The sequence below is a fragment of the Eulemur rufifrons genome, chromosome 9 (assembly GCF_041146395.1).
Source record: "Eulemur rufifrons isolate Redbay chromosome 9, OSU_ERuf_1, whole genome shotgun sequence".
Lineage (NCBI taxonomy): Eukaryota > Metazoa > Chordata > Mammalia > Primates > Lemuridae > Eulemur > Eulemur rufifrons.
In genome coordinates, this window is record NC_090991.1 from 1781967 (window position 1) to 1803812 (window position 21846).

At 43.0% G+C, this 21846-nt stretch overlaps 2 protein-coding genes across 2 annotated transcripts in view; one reads left to right on the plus strand and one right to left on the minus strand.

Annotated features, from left to right (window-relative positions):
- ADORA2B (adenosine A2b receptor) overlaps window positions 1-6150 on the plus strand; it is a 19157-nt gene extending 13007 nt beyond the window's left edge. Inside the window, exon 2 of the mRNA XM_069481871.1 lies at window positions 4619-6150. Coding sequence (XP_069337972.1) covers window positions 4619-5282 — 664 coding nt within the window. The 3' untranslated portion in view covers window positions 5283-6150. The remainder of the gene's footprint in view (window positions 1-4618) is intronic.
- ZSWIM7 (zinc finger SWIM-type containing 7) overlaps window positions 1-21781 on the minus strand; it is a 27053-nt gene extending 5272 nt beyond the window's left edge. Inside the window, exons 1-5 of the mRNA XM_069481872.1 lie at window positions 21706-21781; window positions 17841-17862; window positions 14627-14729; window positions 8936-9040; window positions 7467-7586 (exon numbers count right to left, since the gene is read on the minus strand). Of these exons, the coding sequence (XP_069337973.1) occupies window positions 7470-7586; window positions 8936-9040; window positions 14627-14729; window positions 17841-17862; window positions 21706-21781 (423 nt within the window). The 3' untranslated portion in view covers window positions 7467-7469. The remainder of the gene's footprint in view (window positions 1-7466; window positions 7587-8935; window positions 9041-14626; window positions 14730-17840; window positions 17863-21705) is intronic.
- Window positions 21782-21846: the final 65 nt, after the last annotated feature.

Here is a 21846-nt window from a genome sequence, read left to right on the forward strand (position 1 = left end):
GGATTACTCTGGGTTTGTGTCCTGACTGCAGGTTAGTGGCATGGAGAGGTCACTTAAGCTCTCGGAGCCTCAATCTCCACGTCCGTATAAACGGAGGGGTTTATACATCCCCTTCCGGGGCATGGTTTGAGGAGATGTGGAGGGTTCACAGCAGAGTGCCCCCCAAACAGCGGGCGCTCAGGCAGTGGCAACTGTGCTGTCGATGTGTTCTGGACACTTGGCAGAGGGTTTCTGTGGGCATTTGTCTCCAAAACTCGGCATTTAGCTGTGTGGTTCCTCCTCTCCCTCAGCTGCTGACTTTCTCCGTGCGTCTCTGAGGTAATGGTTCTCCAAGGAGATGCTGCCCCTATCTCCTCACCACCCGGCTGCCACCTCCCCATACTGGCCCTGTTCTCCTTCCTTCTGCCATAGCTGGGGAAGTGTCCTTCCACGCGTGCTCTGGACCCCACGTCCTCCACCCTCCTCAGATTCTTAGCTCCTGTCCTTTCTTCCCTGCGTCTCTCTCTCTCTCTACTGGTCATGTTCGTCAGCATACTAACATCCACCATTCTCCTGATCTTCATCGCCTTGCAACCCATTCCTCCGAACGTCATCCTCTTTCAGTAAATGCCAACACATGAGGAAGCATCCTTGATTCCCATCTTCCTGCACCCAGCCGGCCTCCAGGACGCGGGGTCCTGCCTCCACAGTGCACGTGCGTCTGCACCACCTTGGCCAGCACCCGGCCCAGGTCAGCGTTCCCTCTCGGATCAACCACTGAAACACGTCCCTAACGCATCTGCTTCTCTTCTTGCTTCCCTAAAATTCAGTCTCCAAGCTGGCCAGGTGAGCTTCATACGACATAAATCAGTGCCACTCCCCTGCGTAGAAGCCCTCAGTGGCTCCCTGTGGCCTATGAGCTGGCCCGACTCCTCTTGGGGTCCTAGTTCCTTTTGCTGCTTTGGGGAACTAACATTCCTCGTCTGAAAGCCTTAGCGCACGCTGTTCTCTCTGCCCGTTCACTCCTCAACCTCTAGCTTTCTGCCTAGGAGAGGCCTTCCCGACATCCTGTATCCAAGGTCTCCCTGTTTTTCTCTTATTGCTGCATCCTATTCTTTTGGGTGTGACAGAACCTGTCCCAATTGGTAATTACACATTTATATATCCCCGTGTTTATTTTCTCTGTTCCGTTAGCCTGTGTTTCATGAGGGCAGTGATTACGTTTCCAACGCCAGCAGAACGCTGGTACGAAGGAAGAACTCTCTGAGTGAAATAATGAGGCGACAGGGAAGTGAGTGGCAATGGGAGTTCACAGAGAAAGCCGCAACCAGCTGCTCCTCCAAAGGAGTCAGCTGCATTTCCTTATCCAAGACAATCTGCCACAGACTTTTTCACATGTATAGGATCCAGCAGTTAGGAGACATTCAGACGTGGATGGATTCAAACTGTTGTTCTGAACTCTAGTGGGAAGCCACACCGTGAGCGATCCCTGTGTTCAGGGTACTCCAAATCTGAAGTTCCTTTTTTTTTTTTTTTTTTGAAAAAAGGTAAATTAAGAGGCAGCCTGCTGACATAGTGCAAGAACACAGGCCTGTGAGTCCTGACTTAGCTTCTGGTCTGTGGTTCATAGACTGGCTTTGTTATTCAAAGACTCTGTATCTCTGTTTCCTTACTTGTGAAATGAGACATTGGACTAGAAAAGGTAACAGTCCCCTCCGGTTCGTATGCTTTTCGCTGCGGGTAACAAGAGTATATACGAGAGCTGTGAGCAATCAAGACGTTTAATTATCTTTTTTCTTTAGACAGAGTCTCACTCTGTTGCCTGGGCTAGAGTGCCGTGGCGTCAGCCTAGCTCACAGCAACCTCAAACTCCTGGGCTCAAGCGATCCTCCTGCCTCAGCCTCCCGAGTACCTGGGACTACAGGCATGCGCCACCATGCCTGGTTAATTTTTTCTATATATATTTTTAGTTGTCCAGATCATTTCTTTCTATTTTTAGTAGAGACAAGGTCTCGCTCCTTGCTCAGGCTGTTCTCGAACTCCTGATCTCAAACAATCCTCCCACCTCGGCCTCCCAGAGTGCTGGGATTACAGGCGTGAGCCATGGTGCCCGGCCTTAATTATCTCCTAAAACAAGAATATGGCGCCATGATGGTTCTGGAGTTTGTCTAGTGGTTCAAAGATGTCATCAAGGACCCAGGCCGCTTCTTCCTTCTGCTTCCCCATTGGTTTTGTCTGTAGGCTTGTCCCTCACGGTCAAAAGAGGGCTGCTGTAGTTCTAGACATCACAACCATCCACAAGTGCATCAAAAGCAAGTAAGGGATGGGGGCCATCGGGCAGAACTCTCCTCATAGGTCTCTCTTTTTATGAGGAAGTAAAATCTTTCCTGGAGGACCCCTGGCAGATGTCCTTTTATGTCTCATTGGCCAGAATGACCTCACTGTCCACTCTAGACCAGTCACCAACAAAGGATGGATGTGCCATGATTTGCTTATCCCAAATATAAATTCATTCCCAGGGCTGACCTGTAATCAGCTAACAGAGGAGTAAGGGCAGGCGTCTAGGCTGCCTCGTGGACCCGAAATTTGAGGACTCTAAGTGCTTGGCCTTTAGGAGGCCTCCTTGTTACCTTGCAGGGACTGTGTTATTCATATCTCTGGTGAGGCAATGGCAAGGAATACCAGTTTTTAAGGAAGGGTTTACATTCCTGACTGAGGAGGGAAGTGGAAAGGGAATAGATGGATTCATTGGCCAAGAAAAATTTAGTAAACTGGTCCCAGCAGGTCATCTGTAGTAAAGGCCCCACAGCTGAGCTGCCTGTTGCTGAGAGGTACCCTAATAGGGAGCAGAAAAGATTAGAGATCACTGTAAATTATGGGGCAGGACCTCAGTTAACTTCCTCAGCAAACTACCAGTTCTTTTGCCTGTCCAGGCTACGGGATCAAGTATTCCCAGGAAGCAGAATCTTGCTTTGAAGCTGTTTGATAAGTCAGGTAACAAATGGGGAATATATTCAGAATGGCCACATTATTAAGAACTACTATGTGCCAAGTACTGTGCTAGGTCCTGGGGATAACACTACAAAGGGTCAAGGTCCTTGTCCTTAAAAGGTTGACATTCTACTTGAGGGAAACCACATGTAACAGACAAACAGACTCTATGACAAGTGTGTATATAAGGCCAGAGCGTGAGAATGGCCACCTCTGTCTAAGAGGTGACCAAGAAAGGAGGGATCTTTGAAAGAGGAACAGGTGTTTTGTCTGATTTTTAGAATGGCATGAGCCAGAAAGGAGCCACTGGTCAGCAATGGCAGGCACTGGGGATGTGGGGCCGAGGCGTGGAGGGCTCTGCAGCCACGCTACGCAGCAGGAGCCTGATGCTGCAGGCAAAGGAAACTGGGCACTTTCCACAGACAAGTCTTAGGGTAACGTGAATCAAATTACTTCCCCGTTTCCCCGCCAGAGATTATGAGGTTGCAGAAAGATTTTATTCCACTTATTCAATATGTCACATTGAATATGTTCATTTATATATTACATACATATTCTGGACCAGTCATTAATAACAAAGTTAATACTTTTGCTATAAACCATGTATAGATTAATTTATAGCAAAATGTCTAAAAGGTATATTTTGACTTCTGGTGATTTTTAGTAAGATTTAATGGCTTAAAAATGACTAAAAAATTTAATATTTGCTATTTCCCAATTTTTATCAACTCTGCTTCTAGTATTTTCTCTGTAGACAGGGGCACTGCCAGAACTCTTGTTCTCCAGTTGACAGAGGTATTTTGAAATGATTCTGCCCATAGTCCCAGGCAAACCTCTTGTGTTACTTGCCCGGAGCCACAGGTAGTGCTTCCTGACTCCAGGGGGCTCCAGTGCTCACGTCCTCAGGCTGTGTTTCAAGGCCACCCATCAGTGAAGCCTCCCTTCACCTCAGAGCTACAGTTCTGCCAGTCCTCATCTTCCTCACTGTTTTTTTTTTTTTTTCATACCATACATATTTCCGCACCGTTTACTGACTTATGTTTGTTGTTTATGGTTCCCCCTGCTAAAATTTGGCAGGAATCTTTGTGTGTTCTGTTCACCGGTGTGTCTTAACCACCTAGAACAGTGCTTTACAGAAGACCTAGACTCAGCGTCAGTACCTAGATAACTGGAAAGTACAGGATGTCCTCACTTAACATCGATAAGCTCTTGGAAACTGCGACAGTAAGAGAAATGGCATAACTTCTAACAAAACCAATTTTACCATAATTGATATAAACATGGTAAGTTCCTACAGTATGTTGTTTTGCTTAAAGTTGCAGTTTCTAAGAACCTATCAACAATGTTAAGTGAGGACTTACTGTATACTTTTACGGCTTCTCCACCTCTTGTCATTGACTATCTTTTGTCACTGAACAGAAATGAGTTACAAGTCAACAATGAAAAGCTTACGAAGTTTGTCGGAGCAAAGCTGCGCATACTTGTTGGCCTGTCTTTAGTGTTAAGGGTGAAGGCTACGGTGCCCTCGAAGGTGAACCTTAGAGGTTGTTAGGGCCAAACGGTCATGGAATAAAAGCAGAGGTGGGGTCTTGGACTTGGTTGCAGAGTACTTTAAACTGACCATAACAGATGATGTTCTTTTGAACAGGTATAAAAGTTTGGTCACTGGGACCCGAGCAAGAGGTGTCATTGCTGTCCTCTGGGTCCTTGCCTTTGGCATTGGATTGACTCCATTCCTGGGGTGGAACAGTAAAGACAGTGTCACCAACAACTGCACGGAGCCCTGGGATGGAGCCCTGAATGCAAGCTGCTGCCCTGTGAAGTGCCTCTTTGAGAACGTGGTCCCCATGAGCTACATGGTGTATTTCAATTTCTTTGGGTGTGTCCTGCCCCCACTGCTCATAATGCTGGTGATCTACGTCAAGATCTTCATGGTGGCCTGCAGACAGCTTCAGCGCACCGAGCTGATGGACCACTCGAGGACCACCCTCCAGCGGGAGATCCATGCAGCCAAGTCGCTGGCCATGATCGTGGGGATTTTTGCTCTGTGCTGGCTACCGGTACATGCCATCAACTGTGTCACTCTTTTTCAGCCAGCTCAGGCTAAAAATAAGCCCAAGTGGGCAATGAATATAGCCATTCTCCTGTCACACGCCAATTCAGTTGTGAATCCCATTGTCTATGCTTATCGGAACCGAGACTTCCGCTATACTTTCCACAGAATCATCTCCAGGTACGTTCTGTGCCAGACAGATGTCAAGAGTGGGAATGGGCAGGCGGGGGCACAGCCTGCTCTCAGTGTGGGCCTGTGACCTGGGCTCTGGCCTCTTCAAGGAGACGGTCCAAATTCACAATACACAGAGAGGCAGGGCATGACTGACTGATCCTCACTGTGGAAGACAGCTACACCGCACAGCATGTGGGCTGCCCGTTCTGAGCACTTCCCCGGAGTCACCACATATCTCGCTAACATGTATGTGTCATTAGTATGCTCCAAGGGTTGACAAATATATTTATGGTCTGTTTGGCTGCTCTTACTATGTGGATGATGCTGACAACTTGAATGGATTCTAAAAGACTTTTAAAAGTCTGCCTCATTTATGGTAGAAAATGACAAACTATTTTACTGTGAAACACTGTGAACTATTATAATGCAAACTTTTTTTTAACTTAGAGGCAATGGAAAAATAAAAGGTGGCTGTACTAAAAAATGTATACCTGTTCCTAGGAAGGCAACCTGGAAAATTAAAACTACAATTCTTCAATCAAGAAACTGTTCTGTTAATTTAGGGAAATGATATTTTCCTACGTTGTTAAGTAGAATTATCGTCACATAACAATGTTAAGCTTCATTCTTTTCTGTATACAGAAAACTACCCTAGAGGAAGAATCTGATGAAATGGGATCCCTCTTCTACCAAATTCCCCCTTCTAGAGCTAGATGGTCAATTTCGCTTCTCTCCCAAATTCAAGGTGGGCCAAGTTCTTAGAAGCCAAAGTGCGAAAATTTTAGTAGGTAAAATTATGCAACTGTGTATGTATTATTAAGTGAAATAAAAATAAAACTTTTAAACAGACAAGCTTAGAGTGCTGCATTGGCTTGTTATGCACAGCTGCATCTACCTTCTATACTTTACCCCTAGGCTGCTTGAAAAAAAATGCTGTACTGGAAGTTTCCCAGGTAGCACAAAAGTCTTGATAGATTTTATTCGTTACACCTCAACCTAACAAAAGGCTCTGCCGAGCACAGACCGCACCCTGCAAAATCCGTGGCCCTGGGCTTTTCGCCTAGCATCCATTCATTCGCTACTGGCTCATGTTTGGGGAGGCACAAGAAATTCTTGTTCTGTGTGAAATGTGTCTCATTTTCATCTTCATCTGTCATTGCTCCTTTGCTCTCTCTCGGAGTCCAGCTGAGTCTCTTATCTCTCCCTTTTCATACTCCTCCTGGTATCTATTTTGTCTTTTCTTCTTCAGACTGAAAATCCCTAGTAGTAACTGTAGTTTTCTTCCAGGACATGATTTTAGTCTGTTCCTTTGTTTGTTCTATTATGAAGCTCAGAAATGCATGCAGAGCGAGACCAGCCTTCCCTTTTTCCAGACACCGCCTCTCTGACAACACAGCCTGCTTAAGCTGTTTTGGCACCAACACCACAGATGCCCGAAACTTACCGAAACCAGAACTCCTGAGTCTTTTCCTGTTTGTCGCTGTTTAGCCACATCTCTGCTGTGATCTTTCATCGCTGCTGAATAATTTTCTGGACCCAAGGAAAAGAACTATGGCCTACCATTCTAGCCTTTTAAGAATCTCTAGTAATTCAGTCACTTAAGAATCTAAATAATTCTGGACATAACAAGATATTCAGCTTTATTTGAATCTAAAGGGCCGATTCCATCCAGGAACATTTTTTACCTAAGGGGCTCAGAGGCTGGTTCAGGTTTTTCATGAGAAGACTGTGCTGGGCTTCTTTTTGTTTTTGTTTTTGAGACAGAGTCTCACTCTGTTGCCCAGGCTAGAGTGCCGTGGCGTCAGCCTAGCTCACAGCAACCTCAAACTCCTGGGCTCAAGCGATCCTTCTGCCTCAGCCTCCCAAGTAGCTGGGATTATAGGCATGCACCACCATGCACCAGCTAAAAAGTTTTTCTGTATATTTTTAGCTGTCCAGCTAATTTCTTTATATTTTTTTAGTAGAGACAGGGTCTTGCTCTTGCTCAGGCTGGTCTTGAACTCCTGAGTTCAAATGATCCACCCACCTCGGCCTCCCAGAGTGCTAGGATTACAGGCGTGAGCCACCGCGCCTGGCCTGTGCTGGGCTTCTAAACATACACACACCTTCCACAACCACAGCCCTTTCCTACAGTCCAGGAAGGAAAAAAGACAATAACAAGGAGTCTTGGGATGATCCATTTCACCTCTCTTCCATGTGAACCATGACATATTAAATGCATTTCTTGACAGGACTTCTATTGTGAAAGACAATGATGCTCAATCTGTACCTTTTATGTTTCTTGTCTCTTCTCCATCAAAAATATGTCAGTCAATTGCTTGTCAGAGACACATAGCTGCTGACAGGTCCTCATAACCTGACTGAGATACACTGCCAAGAGATGCTTGCACTGGAATAGAAAACATACAATCCTGTTAGAAACAGGCAGGGCCAGGGATGACCGGTCTAACCAAGTCCGTAAGACCTCGTATAATCACCATACTTAGCAGGAAAAGACTAGAGTACACAGATTTGGGGGCCTTGAACTTACTGCCTAAATACTGCTGATGAGGATGAGACAGGTGTATTCTCTCTAGAAGTCAGAGGGGACAAAGACAGACTTACTTTGTCTGCTGATTTTGAAACAGTTTGGATCCAGTGGACACAGGGTATATAAGCCATGGTGAAAACCAAGACAGGCTTCTCATTTTAGTCCTAAGTTATATTTCTTCCTTGCTTTCAGAGAGCTACCACAGCAATGACTAACATTCCTTGAGGCACTATGTTGCTAAATGTTTCTCATGGATTATCTCATTTAAATCTGACAGCTACCCTACCAGAACAGGTGTTATAACCATATGCTTAGAGTCTACAGTCTACTCCTTTAACTACTGTGTTGTATTTCTGGGATGGGGGGCAGGGAGGGGTGGCGGTAAAACTCTAACATATGTTGGCCTGTCACACCTCTGGGGAGATAACTGTTGAATCTGATGTCACTGAACATAGCTTTAGATTTTAAAGGGGCCCTAGTTCAATGCTATCATTTTTCAGGTGAAATAAATTTATGGCACATCAGCTATGAACGTAGCCTCTTATACAATGGGATATCCAACTTACCATCCAGGTCCCAAGATATTTAAGAAGTTAACAGCATAAAAGAAAGGGGAAGAGTGAAGTGGAGGCCATTATTTTCTGCTCTGGCAAGACTTAAAAAATAGCCACTTGCTCTCAGAGGGGGAGTGCCTTTCCCTTTGGAATAAAGTGTATGTGAGTGTATTTTGTTTCTGCTTGATGCTCTGGACTCTTCGCGAAATTGGCAAAGGCACTGCTGCACCATGTGCAAGTCAGGGGGCAAACTGTGGCGCCAGGCCGTCTTACTGTAGGGGGAAGACAGACCTCATGGCTAGATGTGTGGGGATATGCAAAGTTGCTAATATCCAGTTTAGTGCATATTTTTACTGGGCCATCTAATTCCCTAGTGCCAACTCCCAGGACTACTCTGTTGTCTTCCCAAAGCTGCACCCATGACCTTTGAAATAAAAATGCAGGAAACTGATGTAGTTTTAAAAATGACATTGCGTTTTGGGAGGCTAAACCCAAAAGAGATGACTAACTGAAGTCAAGGACAATAAACTATAATACTATTTGTTTCAACATGTAGTAAAATTGCCATTTTGTATGACTCTTAAACCACAAAGTAAGGGCTAATAATTTCCCTCCTAGCTCGACTATAATGGGAAGAGCCTTCCCCCTGCTCACCAGTAGGCTTTCACCCTTCCGTAGCACTGAGAAAGCAAATGCAGGACATGAACAGTAATGACAAGAAGCCAAACATATGTATGTTTTACCGGAACTTCCAAGTACCTGGGAAGAAAAAGACAGATAGGGTCAGATCTTAGAAGGTGTGCAGGAAAAACCAGTTCTTTCCTTTTTATCTACTTAACGACTCAGAATTGCTCCGCAAATTGTACTGGGAAGAACTGCAGTGATGTTTTACAAGAAAGGGGAAACTCGACTTCTCTTCCTGCCAGTGTGCAGACTCCTCCTTCCTTGTCTGTCAGTGCTCTACCCGTTAGGACTTCATACAGTGGAACTGAAGAGTTCCACGCCAGTTCAACCACCCATACGAACCGTTTTGCCCCTATAACTACTGATTCATAGGGCCTACTCCGTGGGCTGACTACAGTTAGAAGTAGAGGGGAAAGCTATTCTTATCTACATTTGATTGTGGAGTTTCTTGATCTTTGGTATTTTATAGCATGTGTGTAGATTTCTAAAGCTTCCACCATATACCTAAAGAGAGTGAGGAAACAGGGAAACGCTGATCAGTGGGGCAGGAGTACGGTTCAGGAAGAAGTGAAAAGGCTTTTGAAAAGCATTTGAGTGGGGTGAACAAATAAAGCAAAGAACTTTGCTGTAGGGATGATTCAGCTGTTCAGGACAGAGGTCTCAGGAAGAGGGGCAAGCCCAGATCTGCCTACTCATCTAGCAGGATGGAAGGAGGACACAGATTGGTGAAGGGCTGGTGAGAGGCCCAGTCTAAGAACACACAGCCTTGGTGGCAGTCGAGAGGGACAAAAAGGAGAGGTACAGGGAAAGTAACATGCGTCTGTAGAGTGAATGGACAAAGTTTTTGGAGAAATCACTTATGTCTCTCTACCACCAACAGCTAAAAACTTTGTTTTGAGGGCTTCATTCCTAGAGTTAATTTCCAAACTGGACACATAATTTATGTGTCCAAGGGAAGCAGAAATATCTCAAGGGTTATTTTATAATGAACTGCTACTTAGGAATTTGCCGCAAGGCCTTCAAATCAGTTTTAGGCTCTAAGATGGCAATCTGAATGAAAAAGCCAGGACTTTTTGGGGGGGAATTACAATGTCAGCACTCTTGGGATTCTTTCCTCTTTCCCCTCCTGCCCAGAGAATAAAGCAACAGGGAAGGCTTTAACCAAAGAAAAAACAGCAGATTCAAGTGTTGTGCTTTTGTTTGTCGCATGTTCCGTGGTTCATACAATGCAGCTACCTCAGTACAGTTTTTTGACCAAGTCGGAATTCCCTGGAGGTTATTAGATTATCAGAAATGGCTGATGATTGGATAAGAAGATGCCTACTGTACCCATTAAAGATTCCAGTTCCCATACAAATTAGATATTAAAAAGCCACATTTTACATTATTTTGTACTGCAAGGCTCTGACATGTTATGAACATATCACCCATACCACTGAGTATCAATGGAGAAATTTCCCTAGCATGTCTGGAAAATTTAAACTGAAGGGAAAGCATTGAAGCAGACTGTTTTCCATTTAATCCTAAAGAAAAACCACAACATCCAGTAGTGACATGAATAATTCTTGGGTCTTCAAACTATTACCAATGAGAAAAACTTTAGATTTCTTCTCTCTTTAGTTATTTTATGTCTCTTCTCTCTAGATTTACTTAAGGAGACATAAGCCTCTGGGATTCACACTGATTTGAATGGTTCACTGGTTCCTTCTTAGTGTGGGTCCCCAATTCATCAGAATGCTCCCTGGATTATGCTGAATAAATGCCTGGTGACGTAGGGATGGGGAGAAATTCTATAGAAGTTCCTTTGCTTGTTTCTTTCAAAGGCTGAGACTCAAAGTAAAATGTTCATTTGCCTGACACAGTAAATAGTGTAAAGAGTAAATTCTGAATTTGTTTCTCCCTTCTCTAGCAGTGGACAACTAATGAACCCAATAATCAAGCAAAAATCTGAGTCAGAAATATTTAGAACTGGAAATTGACCTTAGGGATAATCTAATTCTTTGCTCCTTCAATGGAAAAATGACCTCGTCTTACAGGAATTGCTCCTACTTCCCCAATTATAGTCTGGAATGTTTATCCCCAGAAGGACAGAGCTTTTAAAAACAGCAACATGCAGAAAGAGGATGCTCAGACCATGGCTGGACGTGTAGGAACCTAACTTGGAGGAAGTCTACTGCGGTTCCAGTCAGGTTACCAGGAGGGCGACCCACCTGGATCACCCATTCACGGACAGTTTTAGTTTATGGCCATTCCCAGTCTCACATGTTACTTCACAGTGGTAAACTATATTATTTATTGTTTCCTGTGTTTGATGCCTCTCTCTGGAAAAAGGATTATACATTCTTGTCCTGTTAAATACAGGCTGGCCATGTGACCTGCTTTAGCAAAATGTGAGTAGCCAAGCAGAAACATCAGAAACTGTCGGGTACCATGTCCTCTTTTTCCTCTGCTATGAGATGCACAGTGTTCCAGATAGGGCTGCTCCACCAGCTGCGATCCCTGAGTGAAGATGTTTTGGAGTAGAGCTGCAATTAACTCCAGATAGATATATTGCATGAATAAAATATAAAAACTTTGTTTTTGTAAGCCTTTCAGATTTGGGGTCATTGTTACTAGAGCATAATTTAGCCTCTCCTGACTAAAGCATCCCCCTTCCCAAGTAAACCAAAAAAGTTAATAAAAAGTTTAAAAATTCTGGTGACAGCAACATACATTACGCTTGGAATACAATAAGAATATTAAGGTTGACCTATGGAATAAAGATTGTGGAAAGTTAACTAGGTGGGTATCATGACATTGTCTAACTTAACTTTTATCATCTCATACAACCATGAAGTAAGCCAAATTCTTACTGTATTACTATACAATGTAACCATTAAGGTTAAACCGAGGGTGTATAAGATTTCTACAGCCTTATTTAATTCAAAGTCCAAGCTGACTGCCACAATTCTAGGAAGTTAGCATTTTATGACTAATAAAGCAATGTAATATTATACCAGATGTGAATTACAAAACTAAGTCACTTTAAACAAGGCATGGTGACCACTGGGAGGAACAAAAAGTCAACAATAATTAAAATACTTAAAACAAAATCTTGGCCGGGCGCGGTCGCTCACGCCTGTAATCCTAGCACCCTGGGAGGCCGAGTCAGGCGGGTTGTTTGAGCTCAGGAGTTCGAGACCAGCCTGAGCAAGAGCAAGACCCCATCTCTACTAAAAATAGAAAGAAATTATATGGACAGCTAAAACATATATATAGAAAAATTAGCCGGGCATGGTGGTGCATGCCTGTAGTCCCAGCTACTTGGGAGGCTGAGGTGGAAGGATCACTTGAGCCCAGGAGTCTGAGGTTGCTGTGAGCTAGGCTGACGCCACGGCACTCTAGCCTGGGCAACAGAGTGAGACTCTGTCTCAAAAAAAAAAAAAAAAAATCTTTAAGACTTTACCAATGACTAGATCACAGAACTAGAGGACAGTTAGAAGTCTGCTTGCCCAGGTCAAGTACTGTGCTGATAATGGAACTGAGACCAAACATCCAAAACTAAAATACACAGGAAAAATTCGAAGGCCCCTTGGCTACATAAAGACCAAAAATAAAAACACTAGGAAAGAAAACAAATACTTCCTCAGGTGTAAACAGTAAGTTCAGTGACTCTGATTGTTAATCTATAAATGAGAAAATTCTTCTAATAGGCAGTCTCTTTTGAGTAGGAAGATACCATCCACAAGTTGTCACTGTAGCGTCCCACACTACTTACTGCGTTTCCTTAATGAAGAAATGCATGAAGATTTTGCCAGATCAGTGAAGTTATGCTACCGTGTGGAATGGCAAGTTAACTGACTAAGCAAAGGCACCTATTTGCCCAAGCAGGCTTTGCTTAACTCATTCACTCCCTAAGAATTAACTGACATGGTCTTTCAATGAGAGTTAACTGATCAGGTATAAGCTCTGAGAAGTTCACTGTAAATAAACCAGAATTTTTTTTTTTTCAGACAGTCTCACTCCGGTGCCCTGAGTAGAGTGCCGTGGCGTCAGCCTAGCTCACAGCAACCTCAAACTCCTGGGCTTAAGCAATCCTCCTGCCCTGAGTAGGTGGGACTACAGGCATGCACCACCACGCCTGGCTAATTTCTTCTATTTTTAGTAGAGACGGCATCTTGCTTTTGCTCAGGCTGATCTCCAACTCCTGAGCTCAAGTGATCCTCCCGCCTTGGCCTCCCAGAATGCTAGCATTACAGGCGTGAACCACCACGCCTGGCCAATAAACCAGAATTTAAACTCTGAAAATTTTCCCTCTTCCTGGTCTTCAGTAAAGGCTGGATTATATACAAGAGCTGGTGGCTTCTTTTTTTATCTTTTTCACCCCTTCCAAGCCAGATACAAAATTTGACACCACTGTCAATATTTTCATTTCATTCACAAGAGATTCCCTTCCCTCAATCCCTGCTGCACTTACTGCCCTGTCACATACAGCTAAACTGGGGCACAGGGAGGGGTCAGGCAGGTGGAGTTTGGCCCACTGCTTATATATATAGTCCACTCATGTCTCCTAAGACAGGCAGTGTGGGGCAGCCAGATGTGACTGTTACTTTTTTTCATTTCACTTTCCTGAAAAGAAATATTTTGCTGGGTTCTTGGTGAGTATTATCAGTAAGAGAAGAAAGTAATTCAGGGTCTGATAAGAGGCTGTTACTTCACTAATCTATCTATCCCTATAAGCTCCAAGAGGGCAAAACTAAGGTCCAGGTAGACTGCCTGCATTCAGCACCGTTTGTCGCTTTAATAAATACTTCTTGACAACAGTTTTGAAAGATCATTTCTGACAGATGGATCTAAGCATGTGGAAGGACCTCAAAATGCATTTCGCTTTTGCTTGTAAACAAGAGATAATGAATAAGATGAAAATGTCAATAAATTCATTGGCGAGAGGGAGTACCTCTATTCCCCAACAACAGAAAGCAAAAGTTGACTATACTCCATTAGGCCTGAACTAAGAGCCTCTCCACATCGTTGCTGGTCCTACAAAAGGCTACTGAGTTAATAGGTCATATTTATCTTATTTTAATTACCATAATGCCTGGAGGACATCATTATCTTAAGTGAAATAAGCCAGGCGCAGAAAGACAAATAAACACATCATCTCATTTGTATGTGGAATCTAAAGAAGTTGAACTCATAGAAGTAGAAATAATGGTGGTTATCAGGGGTCCGGGCCAGGGGGAGGAGCATGGGGAGATGCTGGTCAAAGGGTACAAAATTTCAGTTAGAAGGAGTAAGGGCAGGAGCTCTACTGTACACCATGGTGACTATAGTTAACAACAAGGCATTATATACTTGAAAATTGCTAAGAAAGTAGATTTTGAGTGTTCTCACCACAAAAAAATAAGGATGTGAGGTAATGGATATGTTAATTAGCTTGATTTAGTCATTCCATAAGGTTTACATATCTCAAAACATGTTATATGCCATAAATATAAATAATTTTTGTCTAAGAATAAATAAATAAATACTAGTATGTTAATTTTACTAAGTTGGGTCAAAAACTTTTCAACAGTCCAAGAAGTACTTAAAGCTGGTCACCAGCCTCCATAGAGATTCATGAAAACATTTTATCCTCGGGGGTTTCTATTGAGATCATCCCCTGGATCTAGAGACTTCTACCTGGTAAACACGCCTTCCACTAGGTGATGAGATTAAGGTGATGGACTGTCGATCAACTAGGTCCAAGGCCTGGATGGCTGATGAGCCAAAGACAAACTTCAGCCTAGGAAATAAAAAGACTTCAGATTAGAAGGCCTGATCTCAAAGTCACCTCTGTAACTTGACCCAAAGGATCACTATCTTCAACATTTTTTAAAAATTCATTTTAATTTGGAAAAAAGATAATACAGTAAAACCCATGGACTCACTCACTCCCCAGAATTAATAAATGTCAACATCTTGTTCATGTATTTCAGATCTTCTTGGATTTTTTTCTCAAATAAAATGAGTAAACTATTACTGATAAAGCCCTCTTAATACTTCTTTGTAGTCTCCTATACTTCTTCCCACCTTCCATTTATCCCTGAGGCAACCACATGCATTTGTTGGTTTCCTTCCTATTAATGTTTTTATATTTTATTATACATAGAACACATGTGCACACACATATATATACATGTGCGTGTTTGTATGTATATGGCATTGTTTTGTAAGTTTTAAAATATCAAAGGTATATTGTAGGCTTCTTTTGGCAACTTGCATTTTCCACTCAATGCATTTTTTTTAATTGATGCACATTGATGTAGTTCTTTTTATTTAATTTTTGAGTAATATTCCATTATATGTACATACTACCTTCAATTTGTTAAGTACTCTATTGATAGGTAGTCTTTTTCTATTTTATACTATTATAAATAATAGTCAATTATCCCTGTCCATGTCCCTTGGGACACAAATAGGAAAATTCTTCCTGGTTATATAACTAAAAATAGAATTGCTGGGTCTTAAGATATGAGCATTTTTCAACTTTAATAGGTATTGCCAATAGCTTTCCACAGAGGAAACAGCACCCCCAATAGCACTGTACAAGAGTCCTGTTTTCTCCATGTCCTCACCAATACCAGTATCATCAGACTTTATTACGTTTGACCATCTGATAGGTATTAAATTTGTAGTTTTTGGATTAGTAATAAGACTATCCAGCTGAAAAAAAATTTGATATGTGGAAAATTCTTATGATATAATGTTAGGCGAGAAAGGCTGGGAATAAAATTATATATTTATAAATTCTCAACTGTGTTGACTTTTTTTCTTAAGGAAATCTACAAGTATCTCAAAATAAAAAGTTTAATTTAAAAAAAGGCAATAAACCAAAATGTAAGAGTAATTATTACTGGGTGGTATGATTGCTGATGCTTTTTATGTTTTATATCCAATAAAACAGTTTTTTAAACGTGTGGGTTATTTTTATAAACTGGAAAATAAAATGGCTGGGTTGAACTAAAATTGAAAAATTAGGGGCGGGGCGGAGGGAGCAAAAAAAAAAAAAGAAAAATTAGTGTTTTAAAGAACTCATATGACTTGGCTGGGCGCGGTGGCTCACGCCTGTAATCCTAGCACCCTGGGAGGCCGAGGTGAAAGGATTGCTTGAGCTCAGGAGTTCGAGACCAGAATGAGCAAGAGGGAGACCCTGTCTCTACCAAAAATAGAAAAAAATAGAATATCCATGATTACTTCCCTGGGATATTCTTATAAGTGGAATTTCTGAGTCAAGTGGAATTTCTGTTTTAAAGCTCCTGTAGCCTCTGACAGATTACCCTCCAATTCACATTCCTACTAGCAGAGTATAAGTTATCCCTTTCCTCGTATTCTTGCCAACATCTTTTCTATGGTTGCTAGTTTCATAGATGAAAAGTTACCTTAATATTTTAACTTGTATTTTTATGGTGACTACTAGTAAGATTTACCTTTTTCCCCCAAAGTTTTTGGGTATTTGCATCCTTCTATTATTTGCCCATTTTCTTTTTTAAAGTGGTATTTTTTTTTCTAGTAATATATAATTCTTACAAAGAAACTGAAGAAACAGAGAAGACGTTAAAGCTCTTTTATAAATGCTACCCCTTTCCTTCTCCTTAAGATAAACACTGGTATAAGTTGGTGTATACTCTTCAGGACTTTTAAATATAAGAGTATATATGCAATTAAGTGTCACTTATTCATAGGTAGCTTTCACTTTTTTGTTGCTATTGAGAATGTAATTATATATATATATATATATATATTTTTTTTTTTGGAGACAGAGTCTCACTTTGTTGCCCAGGCTAGAGTGCCGTGGCATCAGCCTAGCTCACAGCAACCTCAAACTCCTGGGCTCAAGCAATCGTCCTGCCTCAGCCTCTCGAGTAGCTGGGACTACAGGCATGTGCCACCACGCCCGGCTAATTTTTTCTGTATATATTTAGTTGTCCATATAATTTCTTTCTATTTTTAGTAGAGATGGGGGTCTCACTCTTGCTCAGGCTGGTCTCGAACTCCTGAGCTCAAAGGATCCACCCGCCTCGGCCTCCCAGAGTGCTAGGATTACAGGCGTGAGCCACCGCGCCTGGCCGAGAATGTAATTATATTTTTGAACTTTGTGGTATGAAAGAAAATGATTTTTGATTTCTGTATTTTTTAAATAACTGGCCATTCTATTTTATTCTCTTGTCTTTTTTAAAAGTAGCTATAGCATCTATAAATAATTGTTTTTCCTTGCAAATAGGTATACTTCTAATTTTTTAATCATGTGTTAGGGTAATAGGTACCATTTCTGCACCATGCTAAACAAGAGTGGCAAATAGGACAATATAGGAATGCCTTGTATCATCCATGCAGTGTCTGGCTATTCATTTGAGCCAGTTTTTTAACCATCATGTCAAGAAAATACTATTCCTAGTTTAGTAAGAATATTTTTTTTTTTTTTTTTTGAGACAGAGTCTCACTTTGTTGCCCAGGCTAGAGTGAGTGCCGTGGCGTCAGCCTAGCTCACAGCAACCTCAAACTCCTGGATTCAAGCGATCCTCCTGCCTCAGCCTCCCGAGTAGCTGGGACTACAGGCATGCGCCACTATGCCCGGCTAATTTTTCTATATATATATTTTTAGTTGTCCATATAATTTCTTTCTATTTTTAGTAGAGACGGGGTCTCGCTCTTGCTCAGGCTGGTCTCGAACTCCTGACCTTGAGCGATCCACCCGCCTCGGCCTCCCAGAGTGCTAGGATTACAGGCGTGAGCCACCGCGCCCGGCCGTAAGAATATTTTTAAAATCAAGAGTTGATGTTGAAAGGATTTGGCTCTTAAAACACATAGTGGTTAAAAAAAAAAAAAAATCAAACACAACAGGATGTGTACTTACGATAATAAATGCTCATCAGGAACTGTAAAAACGAGAATGGAAAAAAAGTTAATCATGTTAAAGCAGTGATCACAGACAAAAATCTTAAGAAACACTATATAACTAAAAAGACTTCTGTGTATAATGGTGAACTGAACCTACGCATTTAGCTTTAGGCCTTCCCCAAACCTCACTAAAACAATACTAAAAGGATTTTTTTAAAAGTATAAACTCCAAAGGATGAGAAAGACAGAGAGAAACAATAGCAGATATGTTGGAAGCTGATAGAAGAATGTAAAATAATTTACAAGGCCCAAGAAACCTGAATCCTAAACTAGCAGTGCGGAGAGCCAAGTACAAATCTGATTTATAGTTCATAATCCACCTCTCCCTACTCCCAAAAAGTCCTCAGAAACTGGTGGCATGAGATAGCTTTGAAGGTAGAGATGAAGCAGAGATACTAAAATAAGACTCTTTGAAAGTAAGTTTAAGAAGCAGTCGGACCCCAGTTACCCTCCTTAGATTTAGGTGACTGCTTCTCCCTGCTTTTGGCAAAGACTAGGTTTATTTTCTGGGTAAGTTCAAACACAGGGTATCTGGACTGGGGACATTCTAGGCACAGTGGGGGTAAAAGCATCACACTGAAACCGGGGGGATTTCCTGTTCTCTTCCCCAGTATGGCTCCCGTGACACAGACACTCAGGTCTTTACCGTGCAGACAGGAAACTGGAAGTCTTCCTTGGGGACTTCCCAAAGGAAGTGGGAATGACACTGAAATGGTTGCCCCCAACTAAATGGCCTAGTGAGAACTATAGGGACATTCACAGTCCATAAGCCCCTCCACTGCCCAGAACTTCCAATACATTTTTTAGTCTTTCACTCTTAAACATGACTAGACAACAAGAATTACCAGACAACAAAGGAAAGAAGAGAACAAACAAACAGAAGAAAGCTAATGAAAGGAAAAATTGCAGAGAGAAAATTTCAAATGCCTATTATTAATATTATTAAAACTTTACTATCAGAGAAAAAACAAGTCAGTGAAATCATAAAACAGGCACAAGGTATAATAAAACGGGTTTCTTTAGTAAAAGAATGATAGCAGAAATAAAAAAGTCAACAGAAAATCTGGAAGATACAGTTGAAGAAAGTAGAGAAATAAAAAGATGAAATATAAGAGCCATAGTCAGTCACAAGGATAATCAATACAGGGCATTTGGTAACTGAATAATACGACTACCAGAAACAGAGAAAACAGATGGACGGAAGTCATCAATCCCAGGTAATTCAAAATTTCCCAGAACCGAAGGATACGAATTTCTAGCTTGAAAAGGGCCCACTGGGTGCCCACACAGTGAAGTGAGTAAAACAAACCTTATCAGAAGGTTCAGAACACTGCTTATAAAGAGAAGATAATTCAAACTTCCAGAGAAAATAAAGGCACATACAAAATCAGGAGCAACAACAGAAGCTAGAAGATAGCGGAAAAATGTTTTCAGATGTCTGAAGAAATATTATTTCCAACATATAATTCAATACCTAGCCAAACTATCAGTTAAGTGTGAGGGCAGAAAAAGAACTTTTTAAGAAATGCAAAAAGTACAGCTCGTGTCCCCTTCTGCAGGAAGCTCAAGTATGCACTCCACAAAACGAGGTAGTAAAACAAGCAAAAGAAAATTGTAGGGCCGGGGCACAGAGGTTCACGCCTGTAGTCCTAACACTCTGGGAGGCCGAGGCAGGAGGACTGCTTAAGCTCAGGAGTTCAAGACCAACCTGAGCAAGAGTAAGACCCCTTCTCTACTAAAAATAGAAAAATTAGCCGGGCCTGGTGGAAAGCACCTGTAGTCTCAGGTATTCAGGAGGTTGAAGGAGGAGGATCGCTTGAGCCCAGGAGTTTGGGGTTGCTGTGAGCTATGATGACACCACTATGATGACACCACTGCACTCTACCCAGGGTGACAGAGCAAGACTCTGTCTAAAAAAAAAAAAAAAAGTAGGATATACTAAACATAAGGCCCAATATATGTAAAGAGAACTCCCAGATAATAATGGTGAAGGGAGAGCTCAAGACACAGCCAAGAGATCAGCCAGTCCATATTTAGGCAAGTCAGAAGGCTCTAGGAGAGATTTCTTAGGAAAATGAAAATGACAAACACCTCATTCATCTGAACATCCTGAATGAAGATTGAGAACACTGGTAAAGTGTGTAAGGTTGAATTAGGGATGAACACATAGAAAACTAAACAAGCAAACAAACAAAACCAAGGCAGTTAAAACTCCAGGGAAACCATAATGTTGCACAGGAAAGGAAGAGTGTTAATAGCTTCCTATATGGCTGTGCTGTGACCACCATCATGTAAGTGTAAACTTGGAATCTTGATCTCAAAAAATTACCACTGAAGTATGGGGGTCAGGAAAGGTGTACGACTATCTAGAACAAAGACTTTGAAAGAGCAGAAAACAGTTCTGCTGCAAATAAACACGAATCAACAGCAGTCACTGCGTCTGAGGCACAGGTGGCAAGGGCACCCATTAGGCCCCTTCAAGACTGTCAGTGTATGGATTAATCCATTCTGACACAGAGCTCAGTTCTGGCAATCCTTGTGTAAAGTGACGGCAGTCCAAACCCTCAGGCCACCGAATCTTAGAGTCCCAGAACAACTGTTTCAGTTAGCTTTTTCTCCACTCTTTCTAGAATCCAATTATGTTTGAATACCTGGCCGGCCTCATCTTTTAAGCATACATACTTAAGTCTTGTTAGTTTTGACTGAAACGAGAAAATAAAATTAGTTGGCTTACTTTTCTCAGTTCTTTAAAAACTGTAAGCAACTCAAACCCTTTTAAAGTACAGTACAGTACTTGCAAAACAAAAGCTACCCAGTGAATAAACAGCGGCAGTTTGGTGGCCTAAGTTGACTTGTTATTTATAAGATGGCCATTTTTACATCAGAAGAGTAGTTCTAATTAGTTCAATGCATTTTTTTTTTTTTTTTTTTTTGAGACAGAGTCTGTCTCTGTCACCCGGGCTATAAAGTACAGTGGCATCATCGTAAGCTCACCGCAACCTCAAACTCCGGGCTCAAGCGATCCTCCTGCCTCAGCCTCCCAGGGCGCTGAGGTTACAGGCTGAGTCACTGCGCCCGGCTGGTGGACGCATTTTGAGTCTGAGTGTCCCCCCATCCCAGCACGCTGCGCACACACCCTGCCATCATCTCTCAGTGATGTCGCTGAGCACGGTCACAGGGATCCTCTGCTGGTCAGCGGGAAAAAGGTACCTGCACAACAGCCAGATGTGGTCCAGTAATGGCCTACGTATTTGGGTTTTGTGGGCCTAAAATACTTATTTTCTGAACAAAGTGTATGAAAATGTTAAAGGTAACATCAGAATTTGAGAAATAAGCTTAGTAACGCAAAATTCTGAGGAATACTATTCAAAAATTCGCTTTTCCGTATCTCGCGGAAGGGCCCCACTCCTGCCCCGCCCCGCCGCGCCCCGCCGGCCCCCGCTTCCCCCCCGCTCCCGCCCCGCCGGGCCCCCGCTCCCGCCCCCCGCTTCCCCCCCGCTTCCCCCCCGCCCCCGCCCCGCGTGCCCGGCAATTTTCCGCGCCTCGGCCCGCGGGCCGCTCGCTCCCTGAGGGGCGGGGCTCCCGCAGCTGCGCGTGCCCGCGGTATCTGCCGAATACACTTGATTTTCGCTCGCCCAGTTTCACCTTTTTCCCCTTTAAGCGAGCAAGGGATTTACAAGTAGAACCACATGGGAGAGAAACGCCGATGGGGCGCCACGAGGGTGCGGGGCGGCGTGCGGACCCGCGCCGCGCAGGCCGGACGCCCCGCCCCCGCCGCCGCCGCCGGCCCACCGCGCCGCCGCAGACGCCCTCGCCCGTACTTCGCGCGCCCTCCTGCACCGCGGCGGCCATCTCGCTCAGGAGCTCCTCCACGACCGCGGGTAGCGCGGCGGCCATGGCGCCACAGGGTGTGCCCGCCTGAGCGGACGCCGAGGCCGCGGCGCTTCCGCAGCCGGCGTCCA